The sequence below is a fragment of the Quercus suber genome, unplaced genomic scaffold (assembly GCF_002906115.3).
Source record: "Quercus suber isolate HL8 unplaced genomic scaffold, Cork oak 2.0 scaffold_168, whole genome shotgun sequence".
In the NCBI taxonomy this organism is placed as follows: domain Eukaryota; kingdom Viridiplantae; phylum Streptophyta; class Magnoliopsida; order Fagales; family Fagaceae; genus Quercus; species Quercus suber.
In genome coordinates, this window is record NW_027069628.1 from 1,181,997 (window position 1) to 1,206,867 (window position 24,871).

A 24,871-nucleotide genomic window follows, 5' to 3' on the forward strand; every position below is an offset into this window, starting at 1 on the left:
GCTAAAATAACTTGTGGGTTATTTTAGCACTTTTATTGTGAATGGTCTAACATAGTTTTGACCCTAGCAATTTATATATAATTTAACTGAGTGATAAAACTTTTGAAAAGGTATGTCTGTTTGAAGGTAGTTCGCGGTTTCAATAAATCCCATGGTGGTTTGTATGATTTTTTCCGAAGCAATTTTAATTGAAAGGATGAGTTGGGTTTGTATGACTTTTGTATTAAGTAGGACCGACCATACACGTACACGCAAACGTGTACTTGGGCCAGAGGGACCATGACATATTGCTTTAGAAATTTAAAAGGGTGCTTTAGCTGGGGCAGGGAGTCTCTTAATTAATTAGGTCAATGATAAAATTAAATTCAGAGAAACCTCAATCTAATGCCAGTTACAACGTGAACATAAAGAACACTTGTTTAAGACAAATGGGGTCTCTTCTATGCTTCCTATGAAAATAAATAAAATTAGGTTTAGTGCTGTTGGAAGCAATAATATTTCAATTAGTAAATTAAAAGAGACAAAATAAAATAAACAAATGATATTAAAGAAAGAGACTTGAGTCTTGGATTTGCATTCGCCAGGAAGTTTCTTAATCGTACCTTTTTTGGCTTATTATATAAGTGTTTATTTTTGTTTTGTATTTTGCATGCTTACCTAGACTCATGGGACATGCATTTTTCGGGAAGGTTACTTTACCTTAAAGTATTCTTTTTGTTTTTTAGAAGAACTTTACCTTAACGTAAATTGGTATTCGTTCATGTCGAATTCATCAATTTTGTTTATAATTATATCAAATTCTCTAGTAGCCGTAGGAGCATGTTCTAGCTAGCATTGCAACTTTTATTAAAAGTTGGCCTATGGTGCTACTGTTAATTAATTAGCTTATAGGCTTATACCCTAGAACTTCAAAGAAAGTATTAAAAGAACTAGTCTTTTATTTTTATTTTTGATGAAAAAAGATAGAGTCTTAGAATAACTCACCCAAGTTCATTTTATATTAACGAAATGATATAGGTAAGAGTCTCATAATTTAGTGGTATTGCTTGTTCTCATTTATGAGGTAAATCAAGTTTTGAATTCTCTTCTCTTATTGTTGCCTCATAATTTAATGGTATTGTATGTTCTCATTTATGAGGAAAATTAAGTTTCAAATTCCCTTTCCCTATTGTTACAACTTACAACTATTGCATTATCCATTAAAAAAAAAAAAAAAAATCAAAGGTAACAAAAGACGGAGGTAAATGGAAAACCAGTAATAAAATGGTCAATATATTGGATGACATAAATGAGATAACCTTGAAGGGTTTGTTGCTATGGACATTAACATTTTAAGGTCAAACCATGTTAATTTTTGTGTGTATACTCCCCCTTTGTCTTTAACTATTAAAATTTATTTTTAACAGTTTCTCATATATACTTATTAGGAGTGGCAAAATTCGACATGATTTACAAACTTGACATGATATGACATGAAATTAGCAGGTTATAAGTTGAGACTTAAGGAGTTTGTGTTATAATTGAGTTGACACGACTAATCCATTTAAATAAATATGCTGAGTTCGTGTCCAACCCATGAAACCTATTTAACTCGTCTGACTCACTTAACTAAATAACATTTTACCAATATATCTTTCAAACCCTAGATACATAAACTTATTAGTTGTTATGATTTATTTTCTTTGACATATTGTGATTGATTATTTGTGATATTGAGATATGCTTTATTTTTGAATGATTATTTCTGATGTAGTTACTCGTTAGTTTTGAATTTTATATTAACAAAATTTATTTGTTTGTTTTTTTACAGTTCAGATTAATTTGGTTAATACTAAATTTTTTTTTTTTTTTTTGGGATAAAACCTAATAAACGGATCGACATGACTGATCAGTTTAATAAATTGGTCATATTAGGTAGGGGTGGCAAAATTAGACACAATCCGCAAACCCGACATGACAAGAAATTAATAGGGGTTCGTGTTATATTCAGGATGATACGAGGGACCCGTTTGATAAATGGGTTGGATTAGTGTTCAACCTATAAAACCTGCTTAACCCGTTTAATTAAATGAAATTTTACCAATATATCCTTCAAATCCTAAGTATATAAACTTATTAGTTGTTGTGGTTTTTTTTTTTGGACATATTGTGATTGATTATTTGTGATATTAAGATATGCTTTAATTTTGAATGATTATTTGTGATGCAATTACTCATTAGTTTTGAATTTTATATCTAAAATGTTTATTTGTTTCTTTTTTCATAATTTTTTTTTCCAGTTTGATAAAATCTGATAAATAGGTGACACGACTGACTCATTTAATAAATAAGTCGTGTTAGGGTTAAGTAATCTTAACTCGTTTAATAAACATGTCGGGTTATTGTTGACTCATATAGTTGGATACGCATGAATTATCACGACATGAACCTGACACGCGAACAAAAATTGCCACCTCTAATATTATTGTTAAGGATTCTTGACTCATTTAATAAACGTGTCAGGTTAATTTGACCCATATAGTCGAATATTTATGAGTCGACACGATACAAATCTAACACGCAAATACAAATTGCCACCTTTGGTATCATTTTTTTTTTTTATTCTTTATAATCGTATACTTTATGATCATTGATAGTATCATTACTTGTATTTTTTTTTTTTTTTATATAACAATTTTTAAAAAGTTGGTATTTAACTTTTATGTGGGGACGTTGTTTACACTTTACAGAACGAGACCATCACGGGCATATGAAAAATAAAACTTTTGTTTAAAATGTTTTTGCCACATAGAATAAAAAAGATTGAAGATTTTGAGATCCTTTCCAATGATAAAAATAAAGATAATCGATTAGAACTTAAGCCATATGTAACACGCGGTTTGAACACAAGTTTGGACTTGGCTTGTATAATAATTAAAGATTAAATTTGGCTTGTATAACACGCGGTTTGAACACAAGTTTGGACTTGGCTTGTATAATAATTAAAGATTAAATTTGGACTTGAATTTAGCAAATTAGGTAAAAAAAGATTATGCCAAAAGTTAAGCTAAAATTTTGAAAGCCCAAAGATGTGAAAAAAGAAAAAAGAAAAAAGAAAAAGAAGAAGAGCTCGGAAATGAAGCCTATATGCTGCTCCTCCGATCTCATGTAGTCATGTCATAAGTCATGCGTAATTGAAGTGAAACACAATTTTCCGTAGCAGCCCTCCCCACTTATAGAATTAAAGGCATAATATTATATATATATATATATATATTTTTTTTTTTTCAAGTGTTTTCCTTATTATTTAAGCTAGCATATTTTTTCTCAAAAAAAAAGAAAAAGAAAAAGTTAAGCTAGCATATTTAAATAAAAAACAATCACAATTATATTATTCAAATTATAAATTTTTTTAGAAGATGTTGAAATTATACATAGTATTAGCTTATACTTTATTTAAACCGTTGTTTTTTAAAATATGTAATGGTTTCTATATATATATATATATGTATATATATGTATGTATAGACTTTTTAGTTTTTGAACCTAATAATTCACTTGACACAAAAATTTAAAAAATAGATGGATTCATGACGCAAAATTAGACTCAAATTGAAATCCAATTTAGAATCTAATTGAATTTTCAATTTTCAATTTTTTATACTCAATAATTTACTTTGTACAAAAATTAAAAATTAAATAGGATACATGACGCATAATTGTACTCCAATTAAAATTCAATTTAGATTCTAATTTGATTTTTTATTTTTAGCTTTGGCTTTTAATTTATATATATATATATGGAGAGAGAGAGAGAGAGAGAGAGAGAGAGAGAGAGAGAGAGAGAGAGAGAGAGAGAGAGAGAGAGAGAGAGAGAGAGAGTCATTAAAGAGCCATTAAAGAGTCATTTAAGAGTCATACGTGATTTGAGGATATATACGTATATTTATGTGTGGTCCCCATTGAACACCCAAATTTAGAAAAATTTTGGGACATATGACTCAAAATTAGACTTTAATTGTGTGTGTGTTAAAAAACTTAGTATTATCAAAGAAAAAACAGTGAATTAATCACACATTAGAAAATGAGTATAACTTAAAGAGGTTTAAAGTCTGTATTGTGTATTCAATAGTTAGTCCATTTAGGATATACACTAGTGTAAGTTTTTTTTTAAAAGACCTTCTCTCCTCTTCCTGTGTGTGTATTAAAAATTACTTAGTATTCTAAAAAAATAAAAATAAAAATAGATTTCAATTGTAAATTTTAATTAGATTTTCTTTGAGTTTTGTCTATTAATATATATAGATGATAGAAACCGTTTACACATACTAAATAAAAATGCATTAGGTTAACACAATCACCAGATAGCAATCAAGACATAACAGGAGACCAAAAAAAAAACAAAAAAACAAAAAAAACAAAAAAGTAACTATTATTGTAATTAACAAAGTTCCACAAGATCAAATCCTAATTCATTTCATAAAACTTTTTTTTAGAGTGCATTTCATAAAGCTTAAGAGAACAAATCAAATAATTTGAGACAAAATCCACAATATAGTTCATGAATAACGGTGGCGAATCCCCATCCGTGTACTTCCTTGGTGAATGGGCACTCCAAAGGTCGTTATACATTCTCCTCTAGCGTATATGCTTTTATTTATGTGTGAAGATTTTGATTTTCTGGATTGAGAAGTGTACTAGACAAGCTAGGGGCTTGCTTTAATTTTTAGTGCAACGATATTTTTGATGTGTGCAAGTGGAGAAATGCTTTAATGGGTTGAAGCAGAGAAAGGTTTTTTTTCTAAGAATTTCGTGGCTCTTTGGGATGGGAGACGGTAGTTTTACCATGTTCGATGAAGGTCATTTTCTTTTGATTGAGTCCTATATTTTTAGAGAAAATTTCTTAGGAATTCTAGGAACTTGGGAAACTTCGTTTCTAGGTGATCGATGAAATATTTCTTTCAGTTCCACAAAATGTGAAAAAAAAAAAAAAAAAATTGAAGAATTACTATTTTTCTGATTAGGCTGACACATTAGACTTTCCAAATTATCAAAGCAGTTTTTTTTTTTTTTTTTGGGAGAGATTTAGTCTATGAGATCCGCTCCTAATGATAGTTTTTTATTATTAAACCAAATACCAATCAGTTTTTCGTATAAGTGGGAATTGAACTCTAGATCTGTTATACAACCATCAAAGACTTTACCAGTTGAATTAATTAGAACCCACATCAAAGAAGTTATTTATACACAAGAACAAAGAATTAATTTTGATGATTAGAAATGCTACAATTATCTTCTATGGTTATCTAATTATTATTATTATTATTATAGATATTATTATTTGTTATAGAGTTTCAACCTATGACATTTGCAACCAAGACACAATTAATTTTTGATGTAAACAAAAATTGAACCTCAAATCTCTTACTTAACCATAAGAGATTTTACCAATTACTAGTTGAGTAAATTAGAATCTACAATTATCTAATTCTTGAATGTCTATGGTTGTCTTTCATTTGAACCGATGAGAATTAATATTTTACTTAACTTTTATCACTCATTTCAAGGTGAAAGTTCAAAATGTGTCTAAAACACCTTTGAACGTTTAGACCCTAAAATATAAAATATCAATTCAAGCTTATAATCAAACAATTAATGTGCGGAATATGAACATAAGCCCAACACAGAATTGATAACTAATTTATGCCAAATATAAACACATCCACAGCAGTAAATATAAGGCAAAGATAAATGGAAGGAAGATGAACACACGGACAACACACAATGTGTTATCGAAGAGGAACCGAAGCTGAAGTCTCGCATTAAAACCTTCTGTTGCCCTCAAAACGGTCAAATAATCNCCAATAAAATGGTTGATAAATTTCAATCTTACAATCTCCCCCTTTGGCTATTCCGTGACAAAACCTAAAACAAACTCTAGACTTAACGCTTGGAAACAGTTGAAAAACTCACTCATACCTAACTCTAGAATCTGTGGAGCTTTAGAACCATAAGAACAAGTAACTCTGAAACATAACAACACAATAAGTTCATTGTATCAGAAAACTTTTAAAGCAAATGGAACAAGCACAATGCGATCAAGCACAATGAAATAAAGCAATAAACCATGGCAAGACCAAAAAATGCAATCACTATAACCAAGTGATCACAATGCTCATTCGACTTGGAATGAACATCCAGACATTCAAGATGGCAAACACAAGGCAAATCATTGAATGACCAGCATTCAACCAATCACAATACATGAAGTATGTGATTAGGAAAATCTACAAGGGTACAAGAGTGACGTACTTAAAAAAGAATGCATATCATTATGTTAGAAGTACTGATTTATCAAAGCACAAAAGCTACATATAGTATGGCAAAACCACAAAGGCCTACAAGAGTGCATAAACAAATCCTTAAAGCTTACATAAGCAACATGGGTACAAAACAGAACATATGCTGAATAAACTGACTAACAACAACAATATATAAAAGAACCAAGTATTAAACACATTCAAGAGTTTTGAGTTTAAACCAAAACAAGGCTAGGACCTATAATAACAAGGCTAGGACCTATAATAACAATAGTTAATCAACAAACTATCAAAACTACAGACAAAAACTTTTAAGAGATAAAGAAATCTCCCCTCAAAACAAGCACTCCCTTTCAAGAGTTGCCCCAAAAATTCTCCCCCTTTTTGATCGGAATGGCCAAAGGGTCACTGCTTCTAGTTAGTGTGAATGCTTTAAACTTGGCTGAGAGTACATCCAGTTGATCCTGCATTGCTGTCATCCTTTCAGTATGCTGGTTTTGAACTTCTCTGAGTTCATCAAACCTTTCCAAGATGATCTGAAATACATCAGGAGGTGCAGCTGATGAAGTAGAGGCCCTGCTTCTCTTGACTCTTCTTCTTGGTGTGGAAGATGGTCCTGTAGCCTCTGCTTTAGTCTCCATTGGATCACCTTCTTTTGAACACCCTTCTCTTCTTCACCTGGAAGATGACTTTGTATCCTTGTGAGGGTAAATTTGTTAATTGCTGATAGAGGAGGCAAATTACTGATATCCTGAGAAATTGCAACACCCTTTTCTTTGAAAATCCTCATGAGAAACTAGGAAAAATCAGCTTGGGCTTGAGGTGGATTTAGTCTCATCCACTATAGTATCAAGGATATGAGAGTTGATGTCAATAAAGGATTTCTCCTTAAGTTCCATAAGAAAGATGGCCCTGGCATTTGTCAGTGTAGTCATCTTCCTTATAGGGTACAGATTGTACATCATTATGGTGGTTAGGCACCTCATATCTTTAAGAAAATTAGAAGTTTTGAGACATCTCTTTTCTATAACCCCACAAATTCTTTTCTGGATAGTTTCTAGAGAAAGCATTCTGTCCTTGTAGTTAGTGAATTCATAATCTTCCAATCCCTCAAGCCCTAGAACCTTATCAATATCATGAGCATCTAAGGTAAATTCCTTTCTTCTTATTCAACAGTAGTATCAACAGATAGACTGAAGGTCACCACAGGTGGAAGGTCACTCAGCAATTTTTCCCAACCTCTACCCTCAAAACACTCTGGAATGAAAGTGTCCTTCAACTCCTTGAAATCAACAAATCTTTACTGAATGATGCTTACTTTTGAAAAAGAATCCCTATATCTCTCAAAGTATTGAATGGACCTAAATAGGTTAGGGTCCATTTTCATTCTTTTGTCAAATTTCTTAGGAGTGGTCTTTTTCTTTGTAGGTGATGCAGCCATCTGTAAACAAGCAGAAAAGGCCACAACATGGCAAAACACAATGTGGAAATTCACACATATTAGCAACAAGGTAGTTACAAATAGAGTAACAGAGTGACCATACAGAACACAGAATTAGCACAGTTGATAATCAAAGGATGGATATATCAAAACACACAGGTTTAAACAGCAAAAAAAAAAAAAAAAAACACACAATCAAGGGTAAAAAAAAAAGACATTGTAAATCTTATTCAGATAGATATGAGTCTATGTCAATGAGCCATGACATGATGGGTATGAAGAGTGCAAGAAAGAAACTAAACACAACATCACAAACAAGATTAGGTATTTTAAAAACAAGAACAATGCCAACCTCAAACACCACATACTCAATTATCCTGAAAATTCTAACACCACATTCAGAGATAAATATAGAAACCCCAAAGCCATATGCCCAAAAGAGAATCTAACAAATATCAATGTTTAGACCAAATATTGGTAACCTGATGAACAAACATAACACTAAAACACCTCTGCAACAAAAAGAAATACCCTCACATAATCAAACTCAACATTTCAGGCAAACCCATGTTTGAAAAAAATATATCGCAAAATCACAGATGCAGCATTCAAACAAAAACCTAAAAGGCAAAACAATAAGAATGAAGTAAGGGAAAGAAAACCCATACCTTTTCTTGGTGTTTGATGAGGACATGATGCAAAGATGGGAGCTTTTTCTAAAAGGCATAATTGTCACCATAAAAAAATGGTGGAACATTTAAGGATTGAGACCTATCCATCTCAAAGAGGGTCAAGGATCACACTCAGGTATTTAAACCACAACAAGTGTACCCGCTCTGATACCAATTGAAAGTTCAAAATGTGTCTAAAACACCCTTGAATGTTTAAACCCAAAATATAAAATATCAATTCAAGCTTATAACCAAACAATTAATGTGCAGAACATGAACATAAGCCAAACACAGAATTGATAACTAATCTATGTCAAATATAAACACATCCACAGCACTAAATATAAGGCAAAGATAAAGGAAGGAAGATGCAAACACATGGACAACACAAGATGTGTTATTGAAGAGGAAACGAAGTTCTCGGCATAAAACCTCTCGCGCCCTCCAACGGTCAAATAATCCACTAAAGAATGTAGTTGGGATACATGAATAGTAGAAGACCCTCCAAGCCTAATCTACCCAAGTACCTAAGCCCTCCAAACTTCTTGCTCTAACGAGGTTACTTTCTTCTTTAGTTTTTCAGATTCTGCTACTAGACTATAGCATCAACCAATGTATATTGGTTCCTTCCAAATTGCTTCCTTTCGCACCAAATGAACCTTTTCACAGACGTAGGTGTGGTGAGATAAGAATTTGGTCAATGACCTCTTAAGGGTATGACAATGGAGAGGAAGAGAGTAGAGGAATTTATAGAGTCTCTAAGGTAAAGATTGGGGATGAGACAATCTTGTTTTTCCCTAGGGTTTCTCTCACAAAAATTCTCTCTAGAAGCTTTCTCAAATTAGTGGGTATAAGGGTCTATATATAGTGGTGTGTGTTTGGAATACGAAGAGTCAGTTTTTGCCAAACAGGGCTGATTGGCTGCTTGATCTCGCGGCTTGTCCAAGTCGCGAGTTCAAGTCGCGTCATAACGGCCTGGTCAACCTGGGACTTTTGTCCTGTAGTGCGACAGCTGGCGTGACCCTTTAGCTTCCCTGTGTACTTCTTATGTGCCTGCATTTGGCGGCTTGCCAGTTGTGAGTCAGCCGCGAGTCCTAGTCGCGAACCCTTGCTTTCTTCCACATACTTGAGCTTTTCTTCACCTCTTCTCACACATTACCCTTACATTAATCCCACCTAAATACAAGGTTACTAAGTGCTAAATTACAAGCAAATTGGCATGGAATAAAACCAACAAGATGGTTGATAAATTTCAACCTTACACAAGGATCAGTCAAAAACTTAAAATTAATCAAACCAAATTCCATGCATTCATGCTTATCTTAAAAGGTTTTATTTATTTATTTATTTTTTGGGGAAACATTCTGGTAACTTTTATTTAGACGTTGGTAAATCAGCAGTTACAAAAGGATTAATATTCGGAGGAACAAACTCCATCCAAACTAAAAGCGGTGAAGATATATTTAGCTCTCTTAGCTAAAGTATTTGCAACAGAGTTGCCTTGCCTATAGATATGGAAGCAATTTTGAACCAAAAATTGTTCTTTTATAAGATTTGATTGAAGATCTTAATTTTCACCAAGAAAATACCATTTTACCCTTAAATAACTTTTTTTTTTTTAATGGAGAAAACCCCTTAAATCACATGATGACTCATTATGATGGGGGAGTTTCACTTATATAGATCAAAAATTGAATTTTCATTGAAGTAAAATGACACTATTTCCTTTTGACCATATATTTATATGTTGCTAAAAAAGTGGGATTTTCAAAAGTGGGATTTGCTAAAGTTATCAAATAGAATATCAGACACATGGTATATTATATCTTGTATTGTTTTTCATTAGGTACAACATTTAGGGTTGAAAAACATTGATTTCCATGGATTCTCTCTCTTTCTTTTATATGTATTTATTATTCATATTTTCTCATACAATTTATGATAGTATCTTTTCTCATAAAAGACCTGAGTAAAAGTTTTACTCAGGTCTTTTCTAAAATTTTTCAAAAAGTTGGTATCTACTTTCATGTTGCGTAGTATACAGAACGAATTAAGCATGCCATGATGAGGGTGTTTGGTCTCTGCGTTTTCAGTGTGCGTTCATGTTTGAGTTTTTCTTTTTTTTTTTTTCCCTGTTAGTGAACAGTAAAATCACATGATTTTACTGTGCAGGGAAAAAATACTGTTTGGCACTATTTACAGCACTGTTTACACACTAAAAAATATTAAGAATAGGTCCTATGGTACTATTTATATATTTAAAAATTATTTTATTACAGTGTTTTTTATTTTTAATTTCAGTAATAATAAGTTCAATCCAAACAGACCCGATATAGGCATGCGAAAAATAAAACCTTGTTTCAAATGTTTTTTCCCACACGAAAAACAAAAGAATGGTGTTTTTTCAGCTCGGCTGAAGTAATTAATTGTAAGATAAGAAAAAGGCTAGTAACGACAAAATTCTCAATCCCTTTTCATTATAAAAAAACGTGAACCATTTATAACACGCGGTACGAAGTAATTGAAGTGTACCACAATTATCCATAGCAGCCCTCCCAATGATAAAGTTGGAGCTGGGGGGATTATATTATATTTTATTTTTGTTTTTATTGAGGTATTTTTTTTTAAGAAAATGTTAACAATTGTACTTAGGGTACTTATTAATAATTTATTTAAAATTTTTTTTTATGAGAAATAGAAAAAAAAGTAATTAATATTTTGACAGTTTTTTTCATTTTCTATAAAAATGGTATCAAAATTTTCTTAAAATTAATTATTAATTAGTGCCCAAAGGGCATTCGTTAGCATGACCCTTCTTTTTTTAATAGTAAAATGAAGAAAATTTTTGGATAATTTTGGAGTATAGTGAATTTATGCTATTTTTTCTCACATTTATGGTAGATTTTATCATGAATTTAATGAGCAGTCCTTACAATAAATATAAGAAGAATGAGCTCTGTTCTCCATGCTTTTAAAATATCTAAGAATTACTCGTAAAATGATAGAAAACTTAAACAAGTTTATTGGCAAAAAAAAATAATAATCTTAACAAAATCCCAAGGTGAGCTATTTGTAACACGCCGTACAAAGTAATTGAAGTGTTCCATAAGACAAAGTATAGGAATAGAAAAAATTTGTTGCGATGATCATTTTAAAAGTACAAAGTTTTTTGTGAGGTGAAAGGTAAATGTCGGGTTTAAGTTTCACGTGAGAATTTCACAATTATATATACTTAGATTAGGTTAGAGTTGAATTTTTATCTTATATATAAAAATAAAAGAACAAAAAAAATTTGACAAAACCAACATGAGCTTACCAATTTAATTGTTATCAATTTTTTTGTGCGTACATTGTGTTGCTCGTAACACAGTTATCCGTAGCAGCTTCCTAGGGATAAAGTTGGGAGTTGGAGGGATAATATTATATTATATATATGTTTTTCTTTTGAGGTATTTTTCTTAATAGTAAAACGATAGAGACCGTTGACAATCTACAGATACTAACTAGAAACCAATTAGGCTAACACAATCACCAGATAGCAACTCCCCAGTTTTGCAATCTCATGATAATCACAACTCTCTGTCGCTCGCCCAAATATTTCTTCTTTGGTTAACGTCATCATCACAGCAGACTCATCTTCTCTAGCTATAATTATCTCTATCAATTTCTTTGAGGAACAACTATATATGGATTCCAGTGATGAAACACAAAACATGGATGGTTTTGCTTATAGCTTTGGATTCTCCCTTGGAATTCTTGCGGTGATCGTAGTGATGACCGCGGCTTCTTACTATTGCACTCGCTTGCATTCAGCTTCTGATCCTACGAACCACAACAGCAACACAACCCATGAAGATTCAGTGACCATTGACATAGGCCTTGATGAATCAACACTCCGTAGCTACCCCAAATTGCTTTACTCACAAGCCAAGGTTCACAAAGGTGACTCAATCGCTTCTTGCTGTTCTATATGTTTGGCAGATTATAAAGAGAGTGATACGCTTAGGCTTTTGCCTGATTGTGGCCATGTTTTCCATCGCAAGTGTGTGGATCCATGGCTACGGCTGCATCCAACATGTCCTATATGCCGGAATTCCCGAGCCTCGACGCCTCTATCGACTCCTCTTGCTGAGGTGGCTCCCTTAACAGGGCGATGAGATTGAGAAGTTGGCTGAAATTGTTATAGGTTTTATCAAATGTATTTTTTCTTTTCACCATTTCTCTATGTTATAGAATGAATGTTGTAAAAATTCATGCGGCCTGTTTCTATCTTTTTCTTATCATGAAGTTATTTACTTATTTTGCTGCGCCCTATGAGTATTTTGATTTTTTTTTTTTCCCTTTTATAATTCAAAATTTCAAATGTTACAAATTAAGATACTGGGATTCGAACTATGGTTTTTGTTATAAATTCAGGAGATCTTATGGGCCCGTTTGAGAAAAAAAGTTTAAGTATCGGTTTTTATAATAATGAAAAAATTGTAATTTAAAAAGTGTTGTGTAAAGTACAAAAAAATGTGTTTGGTAATGAGTATGTGTTTTTAAAAAAACACAATTGAGCATTTGGTATGAGTATGCGTTTTTAAGAAAAAATATGCATTTTATGTTTTGTTAATGTCATTTGAGTTTCACGATTTTTAAAATAATTATAATAATGTTACTCAAAATTGTTACTTGAAAACTGAAAACTTCTCTTGAGATGTTCTCAAAATACAATCTTGACTCAAATACTCTTTGTTAAACTCTTTTATAAACATATCTTTTTTTTGGGCCCATAATTTTATATTACTTAAATACTAAAAATTGTTGTTAAAATCACCAAACAAAACATAATGTCACTTAATGCATGATTCTTGGTTTGCGTATTTATGCTTATTATTCAAACTATATTTCCGGGACATATTTGTTGGAAACCTTTTTTCTTTGGTTTTGTTTGTTAGGATCTTACAATACCAATGAAAGATCAGGATGATTTTCTGTTTTGTACACATGATAATTTCCTGTTTTCTACATACGAGAAATCGTACTCTTCCAATTTGATTTGTTAGAAATACTGAAAGACTGAATTGTATTTTTTGAAATTAACTACATGACAATGCATATTGAGATGTCTTTGTATAAAAGATACATATTTGCAGTACAAGTAGTATACATTAACAAACTTAATTAAAATTTTTTCAATAATTGACCAACATTAAAATAACAATAAGAAAAGAAAACATTGTGTATTTTCCAAAATAAGAATTTGCCTGCCGACTCTAATGCTAAAAGAATTTTCTGTACTCGATCACTTCTTGGAGTGGAAAAGTCAAGGAAGCAAAGGTTTTAAATAGAACTTACAAGTTAGAAGTAACTGCAACGTAATAGTATAAGATATTGTCAACAAGGGCAAGAAAGGCCAACTTGGTACTATTAATTATACATAGGGCTGCAACTTGCAAAACGCAACCACATGTTTAAAGTTTAATACCAACCAAATAATGGATTGAAATAAATGATTGGTACGTGTACCACCATTAAATGATTGGAACGTGTACGCGTACAGGTACAACCATTATATAAGTCCTGTTATGAAAAAAAAAAAAAAAATTCCAACCATTAAGTAATGAATTAAATTCCCTTCTCAAAAAAAAGAAAAAAAGAAAAAAAAAAGATTTAGAAAGTTTTCTAAATAGATAAGTACGTTGTGACAGGTAACTACTGATCCAAAACATGCTTTAGAAGCTCACATACAAAAAAATAAAAATGAAAACTACCAGCCGTTGAATAGTTCAAAGATTTTCAACGTTAGAAGTCAGATTGAGTGCTTTTTCTTTTTAATAGAAATTACAAAGTTGGGTTCTATCCTTTACATTATATATGTTAATTTAATCTATAATTTTTTGATTGTGTTAATTTAGTTCCTAATATTTTTAGTTTCATGTCAATTTGGTCTATTTCGTTAAGTTTTGAATAGAAAAATATTGAAATGACTAACAGCTTAAATAAAATATTATTTTTTACCACATCAACTAAAATCAAATACCAAAGGTCTTGTAGTTGAATTGACACCTCTCCATGTACAAAGTGCTTGGGATTTAGAAGGAAAATATTTGAGTTGTAGAATTAGCAACATGTTGTAATTATTTCTAAAAAAAAAAAAAATCTAACACCAATATTGCCATGTCATATCATATTCAAATTAAAAAAAACCAACAAACGATATTACTCAGCACGTACGTGATGATCAAAATCTAACACACAACTTCCACTTTTTTTTTTTTTTTGGGAAGCGGTAACTGAATTTCATTAATCAAAAAAATAAGAAAACTTTACAAAGACTCTTAAGAATAATATAAAAAATGCAGACAGTTTCTTCTATTAGGACAAAGGACATTAAAATTACATTTTGAGCTAACAAACTAATAATGAATCGTCCATCAATTTTTTAAATTCAAATGGGTAACTATAAATCAAATACATTCTTTATCCCACATAGAGTCTCCAAAATTAAAAACAAAAAAAAAAAAAAAAAATCCCAGATCAGCAATAAAAATGAAGACTTGGATGAAAAACAAAAAAGGTAGTTTCTTTCTTTTCTTTTTCTTATTATTATTGTTGTTATTATTATTATTATTATTATTTTTGAAGTTTCTTTTCAAGGTCCATCTTAGTCACTCCCTAGTCACCAAAACCAATCTTAGCCTTATTCTCAAGAAATGGTATTTTACTTGGTGGAGTTTGACTCGCTTCAAACTGCCATAGAACTCAACCCACCATTGAATTTCAAGAAGAAATGGCTATGGAACCCACCAATTGAAAAGAAATTAGCTTGCTTCAACAGCGGATATCTTTGTTGGGCTTGGAAGACTCAAGAGGTGTGGAGATCGACATGAACTTGGTCGACGATGAAATATGAGCGGAGGGAGAAGAGAGAGAGAGGAATGGTGCCAAATTGGCTTCTTTTTTCTTTTTCAGATTTTATTTTAAAAAACTTTTTGATGAATATTTTAACTATATCTGATGTGTAATTTTTTAAAAATATTTTTTTAAAAGTTTATGCTAACATTTTAGTATACATTAAATGAAAGTAATATTTTATTTTGATTGTTAGCCACATCAATATTTTCCATCCATTTCTTAAAGGTAATGATTATTTTGACACAATATCAAAATGTTAGAGATTGAATTGACACATTTGAAAGATTGAGTATCAAATTGATACATAGCCTAAAAGATTAGAGACCAAATAAGCAATTTACCCTTCTTTTTATTTCTCTCTCTCTCTCTCTCTCTCTCTCTCGAATAAATATGTGTGGTGATTATATCTCCCAACTATAATATCAATAATTATGACATCAATCAAATATTTAAATTTCAAGTTTTTTGATCTAAAATTATGCATAAAAAATAAGTTTATTGATCAAATAGTAATAATATCTAATTTGAAAAAAAATTGACATGCATGCTAAGAATATAAAAAAATACAATCCAATAATAAGATCTAAGATTTTCAAAATTCACATCTAATAAAAAGATATAAGATAAGTTGAAGGCTTTCTTTTCAAACTAGTTTGAAAAAAAACCTTGTCCTATTTGATATTTCCCAATTAATAAGATATAGCTCTTTTGGACTTCATGTATCATGTATGTGATGTGGGACATCAGAGGTGATACTGTAAACACAAATTTCTCAATTGCGAAAAATCAAACAATTAAAAAAAAAAGTGCTTTGCAAATATAAATTTGTATTGATGAATAATGAGTACAATCTTTATTTCAATTCTTTTACAAAAGAATACCTCTGATTCTATCTTCTTTGAACTTGACTCGAGCAATAAATCTTATTGACTTTAGTTGAAAGATGGATTGAATGGTCTTTACAACAAATATTTAGCTTTGAGCTTATTTGATATTTATTGTTCGTCAAATCTTCGAATGTGAAGGCTTTTAGGTCAAAGTTCTTTGGGGCTTTAGAGACTTGATCCATTGAGTTTCAAGGATTTGGGGCTTGTTGAAGTTTATGGAGGCTTTTTAGCTTAATTTCAATAGAACTTCAAAGAATTTCTTTTAATGTTCTTGAGGCAGAATTTCTCCAAAGTTTTGATGTCTTAGAAAAATTAGTGTAGAATGAGAGGAGTCTACTTCTAGTGGTTTCAAAGGATAAGTCCCACTTGGGATTGACCTCCTTGTAGATAATTATCTCTATTTTTTATTTTTAATGGAGATGATGATTAACTATTATCATCCCAATTTAATTCAGATATTTATCTCTATTTAATTAGGATAATTATCATCTTAAATGACATATGTCAATACTTGATTTATATAATTTAATGACATATTAATTTAGAATTTGTCACTAAATTTTAATGTGGAATTTTATAATGGGCTTAAAATTTTGCCTCCTACAGATAAATTTCATGCAAATTTCTAATTTTCTCTTTATCTCCTTTCTTGTTTTTGTCAATTTATATAACAAATTAAATATTTATAACAAGGCGATCAAGTATCACAGTATTTTTACAATATTTTAAAGATAGAGAAAAGAGTTATTCCATGAACACATTAAATTATCATAATATTTTTACATCTAAGATGTTAGTTACTCATCGTTCAAGATAAAATAAAATAATAATAATACATTAAATTGAGATCCACCACAATTGAAAGTAAAAATATAGTAAAGGGAAAATTACATTTTACTCACTTATGATTTGGCCCGTTTTAACAGTGTCAACTTGTGGTTTAAAAGTTATCACTTAACCCACCTGAAGTGGCCTCCGTTAGACCCCCGTTATCCACCTCTGCCATTTCCGTTAAAAAATCCCCTTTACTATATAAGCCAAAATTAGAACTGAATTAGAACCCTAAAAAAAAGGAACAAGCTCTCTCCCTCTCTCTACCTTAGAACCCCCAAAAATCCCCAAATCCATAATCCCTTTCTCTTTTTACTTTGATTGCCAAAGTGAAATCCTTGAAAAATGAATTGTATATAACAAAAACTAGACCAGTTCGAAGAACTGTTTCATTTTGAGTCTCAAAAAAGCCGATAAACATAGAATCCTCCGACCTTATCTCCAACACATCCATACGGTATCCGACGAAATCGAATAGCTAAAGCCTCAAGATTTGAAGTTGTACATGAACATCAAAGACCAGCAAGGCAACAGACGGTGGAGATCTATTCCTTTCATGCATCCTTCGACTTTCGAAACCATCTCCATGGAAGAAGATCTCAAAAACAAGGTAAAGTCCGACCTAGAATCTTTCCTCAAAGGCAAACAGTATTACCATCGTTTAGGCCGTGTTTGGAGATGCAGTTTTCTCTTGTATGGTTTTTCAGGGACAGGGAAATCAAGCTTCGTGGCAGCCATTGCTAACTTCTTGTCCTACGATGTTTATGACATTGATGTTTCCAAGGTCTCGAAAGATTTGGATCAAGTTTGGAACAGAGTTGGTCCAGCCGCAACCGTCGCCAACATAGCAATACTCCACCTGCTGAACCTCCTAGACCAGCTCAGAGTGGCGCCATTTTGAATAGAGTTGAGTTCACTGCTGGATCTGTGGCTGTAGTAGTATTAACCCATTAACCCACAATAAATAAAACCCAAAAAATTTGAACAGATTGCTGGGTTTATTTATTTATTTTTTTTTGTAGATTTTTTTTTACTTGCAAATTTGGGTTTTTTTTTAGAGAACCCAGCAAAACAAAGAGGGTTAGAGTTTTATTTTGTGATTGTTCTATGGAGAATTAAGTAGTAAATTTTTGGATTTAGCAGTGGAAGGCTAGCAAATCTGTGGGTGTATGTTTACATGGATTTGTGGCTTTGTTTGTGACTGTTGGTGTATTGGTTTTCTTTTATGTTTTATGTGAAGAAGAAGAAGGAGAGAAAAGAGGAGAGAGACATAAAATATAATGAAAAAGACACATTTACCCATATTTTTAATGGTGAAAAGAGAGAGGTGGGTAATGGGGGTCTAACGAAGGGCGTCTCAGGTAGGTTAAGTGACAACTTTTAAACTACGGGTTGACATTGTTAAAACGGGCCAAACCATAGGTGGGTAAAATGCAATTTCCTCTATAGTAAAAATATTGTGACATTTTATTGTGTTTTTAGACTTTCTTTAGAGAAAATCACGTTGTTCACAAGTTAAAGTAGCTTGTAGAATTATAGTGGGATAAATATTCATATGAATCATATGTAAGAGGTTCCATCTTGAAAGCTTGTTTGGCTAGTTGACCATGGTTTTTCGACACGAACTGTTCAATAAACTGTAAAAAGGAGAGGTTCAAGACTTTTGATATCAGACCGTGGTCAAACCGTGGTTGAACCTTAATGACATCATAATTAATTTAATAATTATTTAAAATATAAATAAATATTTTTAATTATTACAAGTAAAAAAATTAACTAAAATAGTCCAATTAAATAAAGGATGTATCTTTGTATTTTTTCATATCATAATTTTGACTAGGCAAACAAGAAATATCAAATCTTAAACGAACATAAATATAATATTTTTTACTTATTTTTATGTTAATTAGTTAAACTTGTGATGATGATAATAATAATAATAGTTTGATAATTATAATTATAATTGTAATATAAGAATTATAACTTTAGAAGGGCACTTACCTCAAATAACATTAAAAAAAAATTAAAAAAAAGGGACACCTATTGTTTAAAAGGACATCAATATTGGCGGATGACAATAGTTAAAAACACTTGAATAGTCAAATCTTACTGTTCATCTATTGGGTTGCACGAGGTCATCTGGTAGTGGTTTTGTTGGGCAAAACAGTGGGCACACTTAACAAAAAAAAGAATGCAGCTATATAAACTCGAAATTATTGGGGGCATCTCCAAGTTCTTTAGATCCCAAATTTGGAGAATAAACTCACAAAAAATGCTCCGGCAATCTCTCTAATTTACTGTTTATTAGCAAAAAATTGTTTGCTAATGAACAGTGGCTCTCTTGGTCTGATGATCTACTCTTCATTAGTAAAAAAATTAATGGGAATAAAAAATTCAACACACCCTTTAAAATATTCAATTTTACTCAACAATCATAACGGCTACAACTCAACCATTCAAGATCTTTTTTCTCTCAAACATCTCTAAACACAACCACAATCAAAATACAAACTCAAATCACAATCTTAAAACTAATCAAATCATAACAAAAAATGTAAAAAAAAAAAAATAGCAAATTTGACCCATTTGGGCTGCTGTGTGGAGGAGGACGAGTGGTGATGGAGAGGACGAGTTATCCACCGGTGATCTCTATTTGTGAGAGAGAGAAAGAAAGAGAGAGAGAGCTCTAGTTTGGATGAAGTCATAAGAGAAAAAAGAGAAAGGAAGAAAAAAGAAAAAAAAAAAAAAATTTTTTTTTTTTTTTTTTTTTTTTTTTTTTTTTTTTTGTTGTGTTGTTGTTGTTGTTGTTGTTGTTGTTGTTTAAGTAGACATGAAATTTTTTGGAACATAATTTTTATTTTTTAATAAATTGGGTGATTTTTTTTTTTCAAGTTGTTTGTCACTTTTTTGTTTTAATTGGTCATCTAATAAGGGTGTACAAGTAAATTTATACAAACCAAACAAAAAGGAGAGAAATTAAAATTTTTTCTATCCTCCCACTTTTTCATCCTCTTACTATTTTCTATTCTCCCACTTTTCCACTCCTCCAATTAAACGTACCCTAAGGCTGTGTTTGGCTCCATGTAATTGAATTTCCAAGCGTAAAATAATTTTAGGGGAAAATATTTTACGAGAAGGAAAATATTTTCAGATATTTGTTTTGGATTCTATGAAATACACTGGAAAAGTATTTTCAGTGTTTGGTCGTGCATGTAAAAGCATTTTTCCAATAAAACCCAAAAGATCAAAAAATGAAGCTCCACAAATATATATATATATATATATATGAATATGTAAATTTTGTTGGAGTTGGAGTGGGAAATTTTAGGCATGGGTTCGCCGGAGTGGTGGGTTTGAGGAATGGGTTTGTCGGAGTGGTAGGTTCATCAGAGTGGGTTTGAGGAATGGATTTTCGGAAATTTCAGGGATGGGTGTGGTGGGATGCGTAAACTGGTTTGGGCATTGCTCGACAAAGATGGAGGGGACTTTCGACAAGGATGGGTTTGATTTTAGAAAATAAAGGAAGGAAGANAAGAAAAAGAAAGAAAGAAAGAGAGCTCTGGTATGTTCTGGAGTTTGGAGGAAGCGGTAGGGAAAAAGAGAAAAGAAGGACAAAAGAAAAGAAGAAAGAGGGTACGTGGGTGGAGGAGAAAAAAGAGGGGGGGGGGGGAGAAGAAAGAAAAGAAGAAATTTTATGGATGAAAAAAAAAAAAAAAGGGAAAAATAAAATATAGAATAAGAAATTAAATTAAGAAATTCTAACACAATATTTTCACAATAAATTTTAAGTGATAGGTTGTTATTGGCTATTATTGGTGAGAAAAAATAATTTCAGTGGTGACTAGTGAGTTCAAATTAGAAACAATAACTTATCACATAAAATTTACTGTGAAAGTATTGTGTAAAATATTGTGAATGTAATACTTTTAGTTTTTTTTTTTAGAATAATTTCTAATTAAAATTAGATGACCTAAAACTCACTATATCGTTACCACAAGTGCTTTATGAGATTTGTTAAAAAAATATCATTAGGAAAAATTTAAAAATATTACCATTGAGAGATTTTAAAAATATGGTTGTTGGGTATTTGAAAAAAATATAGTCATTAGAAATAAAGGAAGGGATATTGAAAAAAATAAACAAAGAAAGATTAAAAAAAGAATGAAGAATAATATTTAAATGGGATAGATAAAAGATAGAGAGTCTGTTAGGAAGTTTATTTGAAAAAGTTGGTAGATAAAAGGTAAAAAAAAAACTGTTCACTTTTCAAATAGTACAAAATTTTAGAAAGTCTGTTGGAAATGCGCTTAGTACACTACTAAAAAACAAGACACAATATGAGGAGATGAGTTTCTAGTTGTTGTGGTGCTACCTACTAGGTGAATAATTTTTATTTTTTAATAAATTGGGTGATTTTTTTTTTTCAAGTTGTTTGTCACTTTTTTGTTTTAATTGGTCATCTAATAAGGGTGTACAAGTAAATTTATACAAACCAAACAAAAAGGAGAGAAATTAAAATTTTTTCTATCCTCCCACTTTTTCATCCTCTTACTATTTTCTATTCTCCCACTTTTCCACTCCTCCAATTAAACGTACCCTAAGGCTGTGTTTGGCTCCATGTAATTGAATTTCCAAGCGTAAAATAATTTTAGGGGAAAATATTTTACGAGAAGGAAAATATTTTCAGATATTTGTTTTGGATTCTATGAAATACACTGGAAAAGTATTTTCAGTGTTTGGTCGTGCATGTAAAAGCATTTTTCCAATAAAACCCAAAAGATACAAATATATGTATCTCTATATATATATATATATATATATATATGAATATGTAAATTTTGTTGGAGTTGGAGTGGGAAATTTTAGGCATGGGTTCGCCGGAGTGGTGGGTTTGAGGAATGGGTTTGTCGGAGTGGTAGGTTCATCAGAGTGGGTTTGAGGAATGGATTTTCGGAAATTTCAGGGATGGGTGTGGTGGGATGCGTAAACTGGTTTGGGCATTGCTCGACAAAGATGGAGGGGACTTTCGACAAGGATGGGTTTGATTTTAGAAAATAAAGGAAGGAAGAGGAACAGAGCACTCACCGTCGCCTGGAGGGGACGAGGACGGCGATCTGATTGGCGAGGATGTGCTTGGGAATCACTTCAGGTGGAGTGTGCTTGCGCTCTCTTTCACTCTCTCTCTTTTCGGGTGTGTAGTCCGGAAATTTGTTGAAGGTAAAATGCAAGCGTAAATGATTTTATAGCTTTAGGGGTTTATTTTACAGTCAACGTGTATTTGAATTTCCGTTTGATTGCATTTTCCATAGTTACCAAACACACACAATGGTGTAAAATAATTTCCTAAAAGCGATTTCAGGTGAAGCAAACACAGCCTAAGTATGTAACTAATGTGGCTGACGCTAACGTGAAATAAACACTTTCTGCATAACTTGTTGGTTTAGAATACACGCAGGTAGCACCTAAGAGGAATATATGATCTTTTAGTTTTTAACTTAATTGAACCTTATGATTTTTTTAAAATTCTAATTCTTTTCAAAAGCGAAATTCCCATAAAATTTCAGCTTCCCAAAATTTTAACCATCTAATAAACCCTTTATTGATTAGTAGTGACATCTCAATTTCACTCATATGCCCTAGAAGCATATGCTATTGTGACTACAAAGTTGAGGAGAGCAGAATTGTTGGTGTCATCGAATAAAAATCATGGTCACAATTTCTCTCCTGGTGTTATATCTTTAGGAAAAATGAAATTATTATTTCTATGGAATGAGTAACGAGTTACGAATCTGAATAATTAGGGGCCTTTATTTTTTATTTTTACTTTTTTGAATATCTTGTTTATTTTGTTGGGTTTGCACGTGTGAGTGAAGTCTTATATATTTAATAGTGGTGAGAAGAATGAGTGAATAGTATAACATAGTTGAGCATATACCCATTGAGCTTAAGCCTTTTGGGTTAAGGGTGTCTATATGTTATATTAACTAGTCAAAGAGGTAGGAGGCTCCCCAAGGTGTTTATCTACCCAGCACATTTGTTGTCTTTTGGACTAATTTTACTGTTATTTGGGATAATTTTTTATTGTTGTTACTTGAAATTTTAGTTTCTTTTTTTCAAAAAAGTTAAAGATCATGTTTGGGAGCCAATATTATTTTTGTTGATTCCAAATTTTTGGAATTTTCAAGTTAAGGAATTCAATATTTTTTTTAAGTAGACAAAATAGGTTAGTTTAAAAAGATTATGTATATAATTTTTTTTATTTGAAAGTATAATTTTTTTTTTTCATTTTTTGCAATTCAGGGTATTCATAGCTCTGGCAATATATAGGAGCTCCAATATTAGCTAACTTTGGCTATTTACTTGGAGTCGAGATTCTTTTAGGCTTACATGGATTTGTTAAGGAAGTTCTATTTAATTTATTTGCTTTTGGTCTTTATGGTAGAAAATTATTAAGTACTTCCGGAGTATCATAAATGCGTACTCTCTCCTCTCACATGAATGGTGAGTCCCACTAATTAAATTAATGGTGAGACTCACATTCATGCGAGAGGAGGGAGTACGCATCCATGGCAGAAAATTATTAGGTACTCTCAGTGTATCATAAATGCGTACTCTCTTCTATCATAATTTTTTCTTTATGGCAAGCCAAATTTGGATTAACACACACATATATAACTCTATTTAACAGAACTTCTAATTATGTATGCCACGGCTAAATAATTAACTAAATAGGAATTCTTCTGTCTTGCTATGTGCTAGTGTTAATTGTGTGGGCAAGCGATTCTTTGAGTGTATTTAGATTTTGCCAAAATAGCTTTGTCTCCCTATTGTGTGTGTGTGTATATATATATATATATTGTTAATAATTCAATAGATACAATTGCAAATGTGGAATTTGAACCCTACACGTCTCTGTTAGCGTTTCTTTTCTTGTGTGTTTTGTGTGGTCTCTTTTTTTCTTTTAGTTTCTTTCATTCACAAGTTCATAATAAAGTTCACAATCAATCTTGTGTGGTGCTATATAGAGCCTATTTCCTAGACATGAGAGAAATATGTAGAAGTTGATTCAAAATTGGTCATAAATATCACTGCACATCTTTGGTGCGATGATTACTTCACACGTATAAGTGCTTGTAGGGTATGAGGGGCAAGAGCCGGATTTCAAGTTTTCAGAAAAGAGTTTTACATACATATACATTTAAATTAGAATTTTTATTTTGTATAAAAAAAATTGGTCATAAATAATCTTTCGATTTCTGAGGATAAATATCTATAGAAAATTTAAATATAATATTTCATCTATCCCACTTTTATGCTCTGCTAGTTACAGCTTGCTAATTATTTGTTTGACTTTTTTTATAAAATAAAAAATTTAAAAAAAAAAAAAAAAATACATGGCAAGTTATGATTGGTGGAGTATAAAGTGGGAATAGAGAATTTGAACTGGTTGATTTTATGGCTTATATGAATTAATTAGTTTCTTTGACACATTCAAATCTTTTGTTTTAATCGTTGTAAGATTTATCTGAAGGTCTTTTTAGTAGACCTTTTCAAAGGTTATGAGTCTTTCTGTCTTCTAATTAATCTGAAGGGAAAAAAGAACCTCAAACGAATAACTACTCCCACACTTTTCTTCTCTTGGTCTCTTGAAAAGCTATACTATTGAAAATCTTTAGATGGTGCCCCAAAGGTTGTAGACAATAAGCAGATGAAAAACTCGTGAGCTTGGTAGCTCAAGCTACGTCTCTCTCTCTCTCTCTCTCACTCTCTCTCTCTCTGATATCACTTCCTTCATTAACAACTCGATGACCTAACGCATACCTGATACCCCTCATTAAAAAA

General features: G+C 31.4%; 1 protein-coding gene across 1 annotated transcript; it reads left to right on the forward strand.

Moving 5' to 3' along the window:
• Window positions 1–12,124: 12,124 nt before the first annotated feature.
• Window positions 12,125–12,568, forward strand: LOC111987525 (RING-H2 finger protein ATL70). The gene has a single exon (XM_024019249.2). The coding sequence runs from the start codon at window positions 12,125–12,127 to the stop codon at window positions 12,566–12,568; it is 444 nt and encodes a 147-aa protein (XP_023875017.2).
• Window positions 12,569–24,871: the final 12,303 nt, after the last annotated feature.

Bases quoted from the DNA above. Each gene is read 5' to 3' on its own strand.
- LOC111987525 (XM_024019249.2), top strand. From the start codon at position 12,125: ATGGATGGTTTTGCTTATAGCTTTGGATTCTCCCTTGGAATTCTTGCG.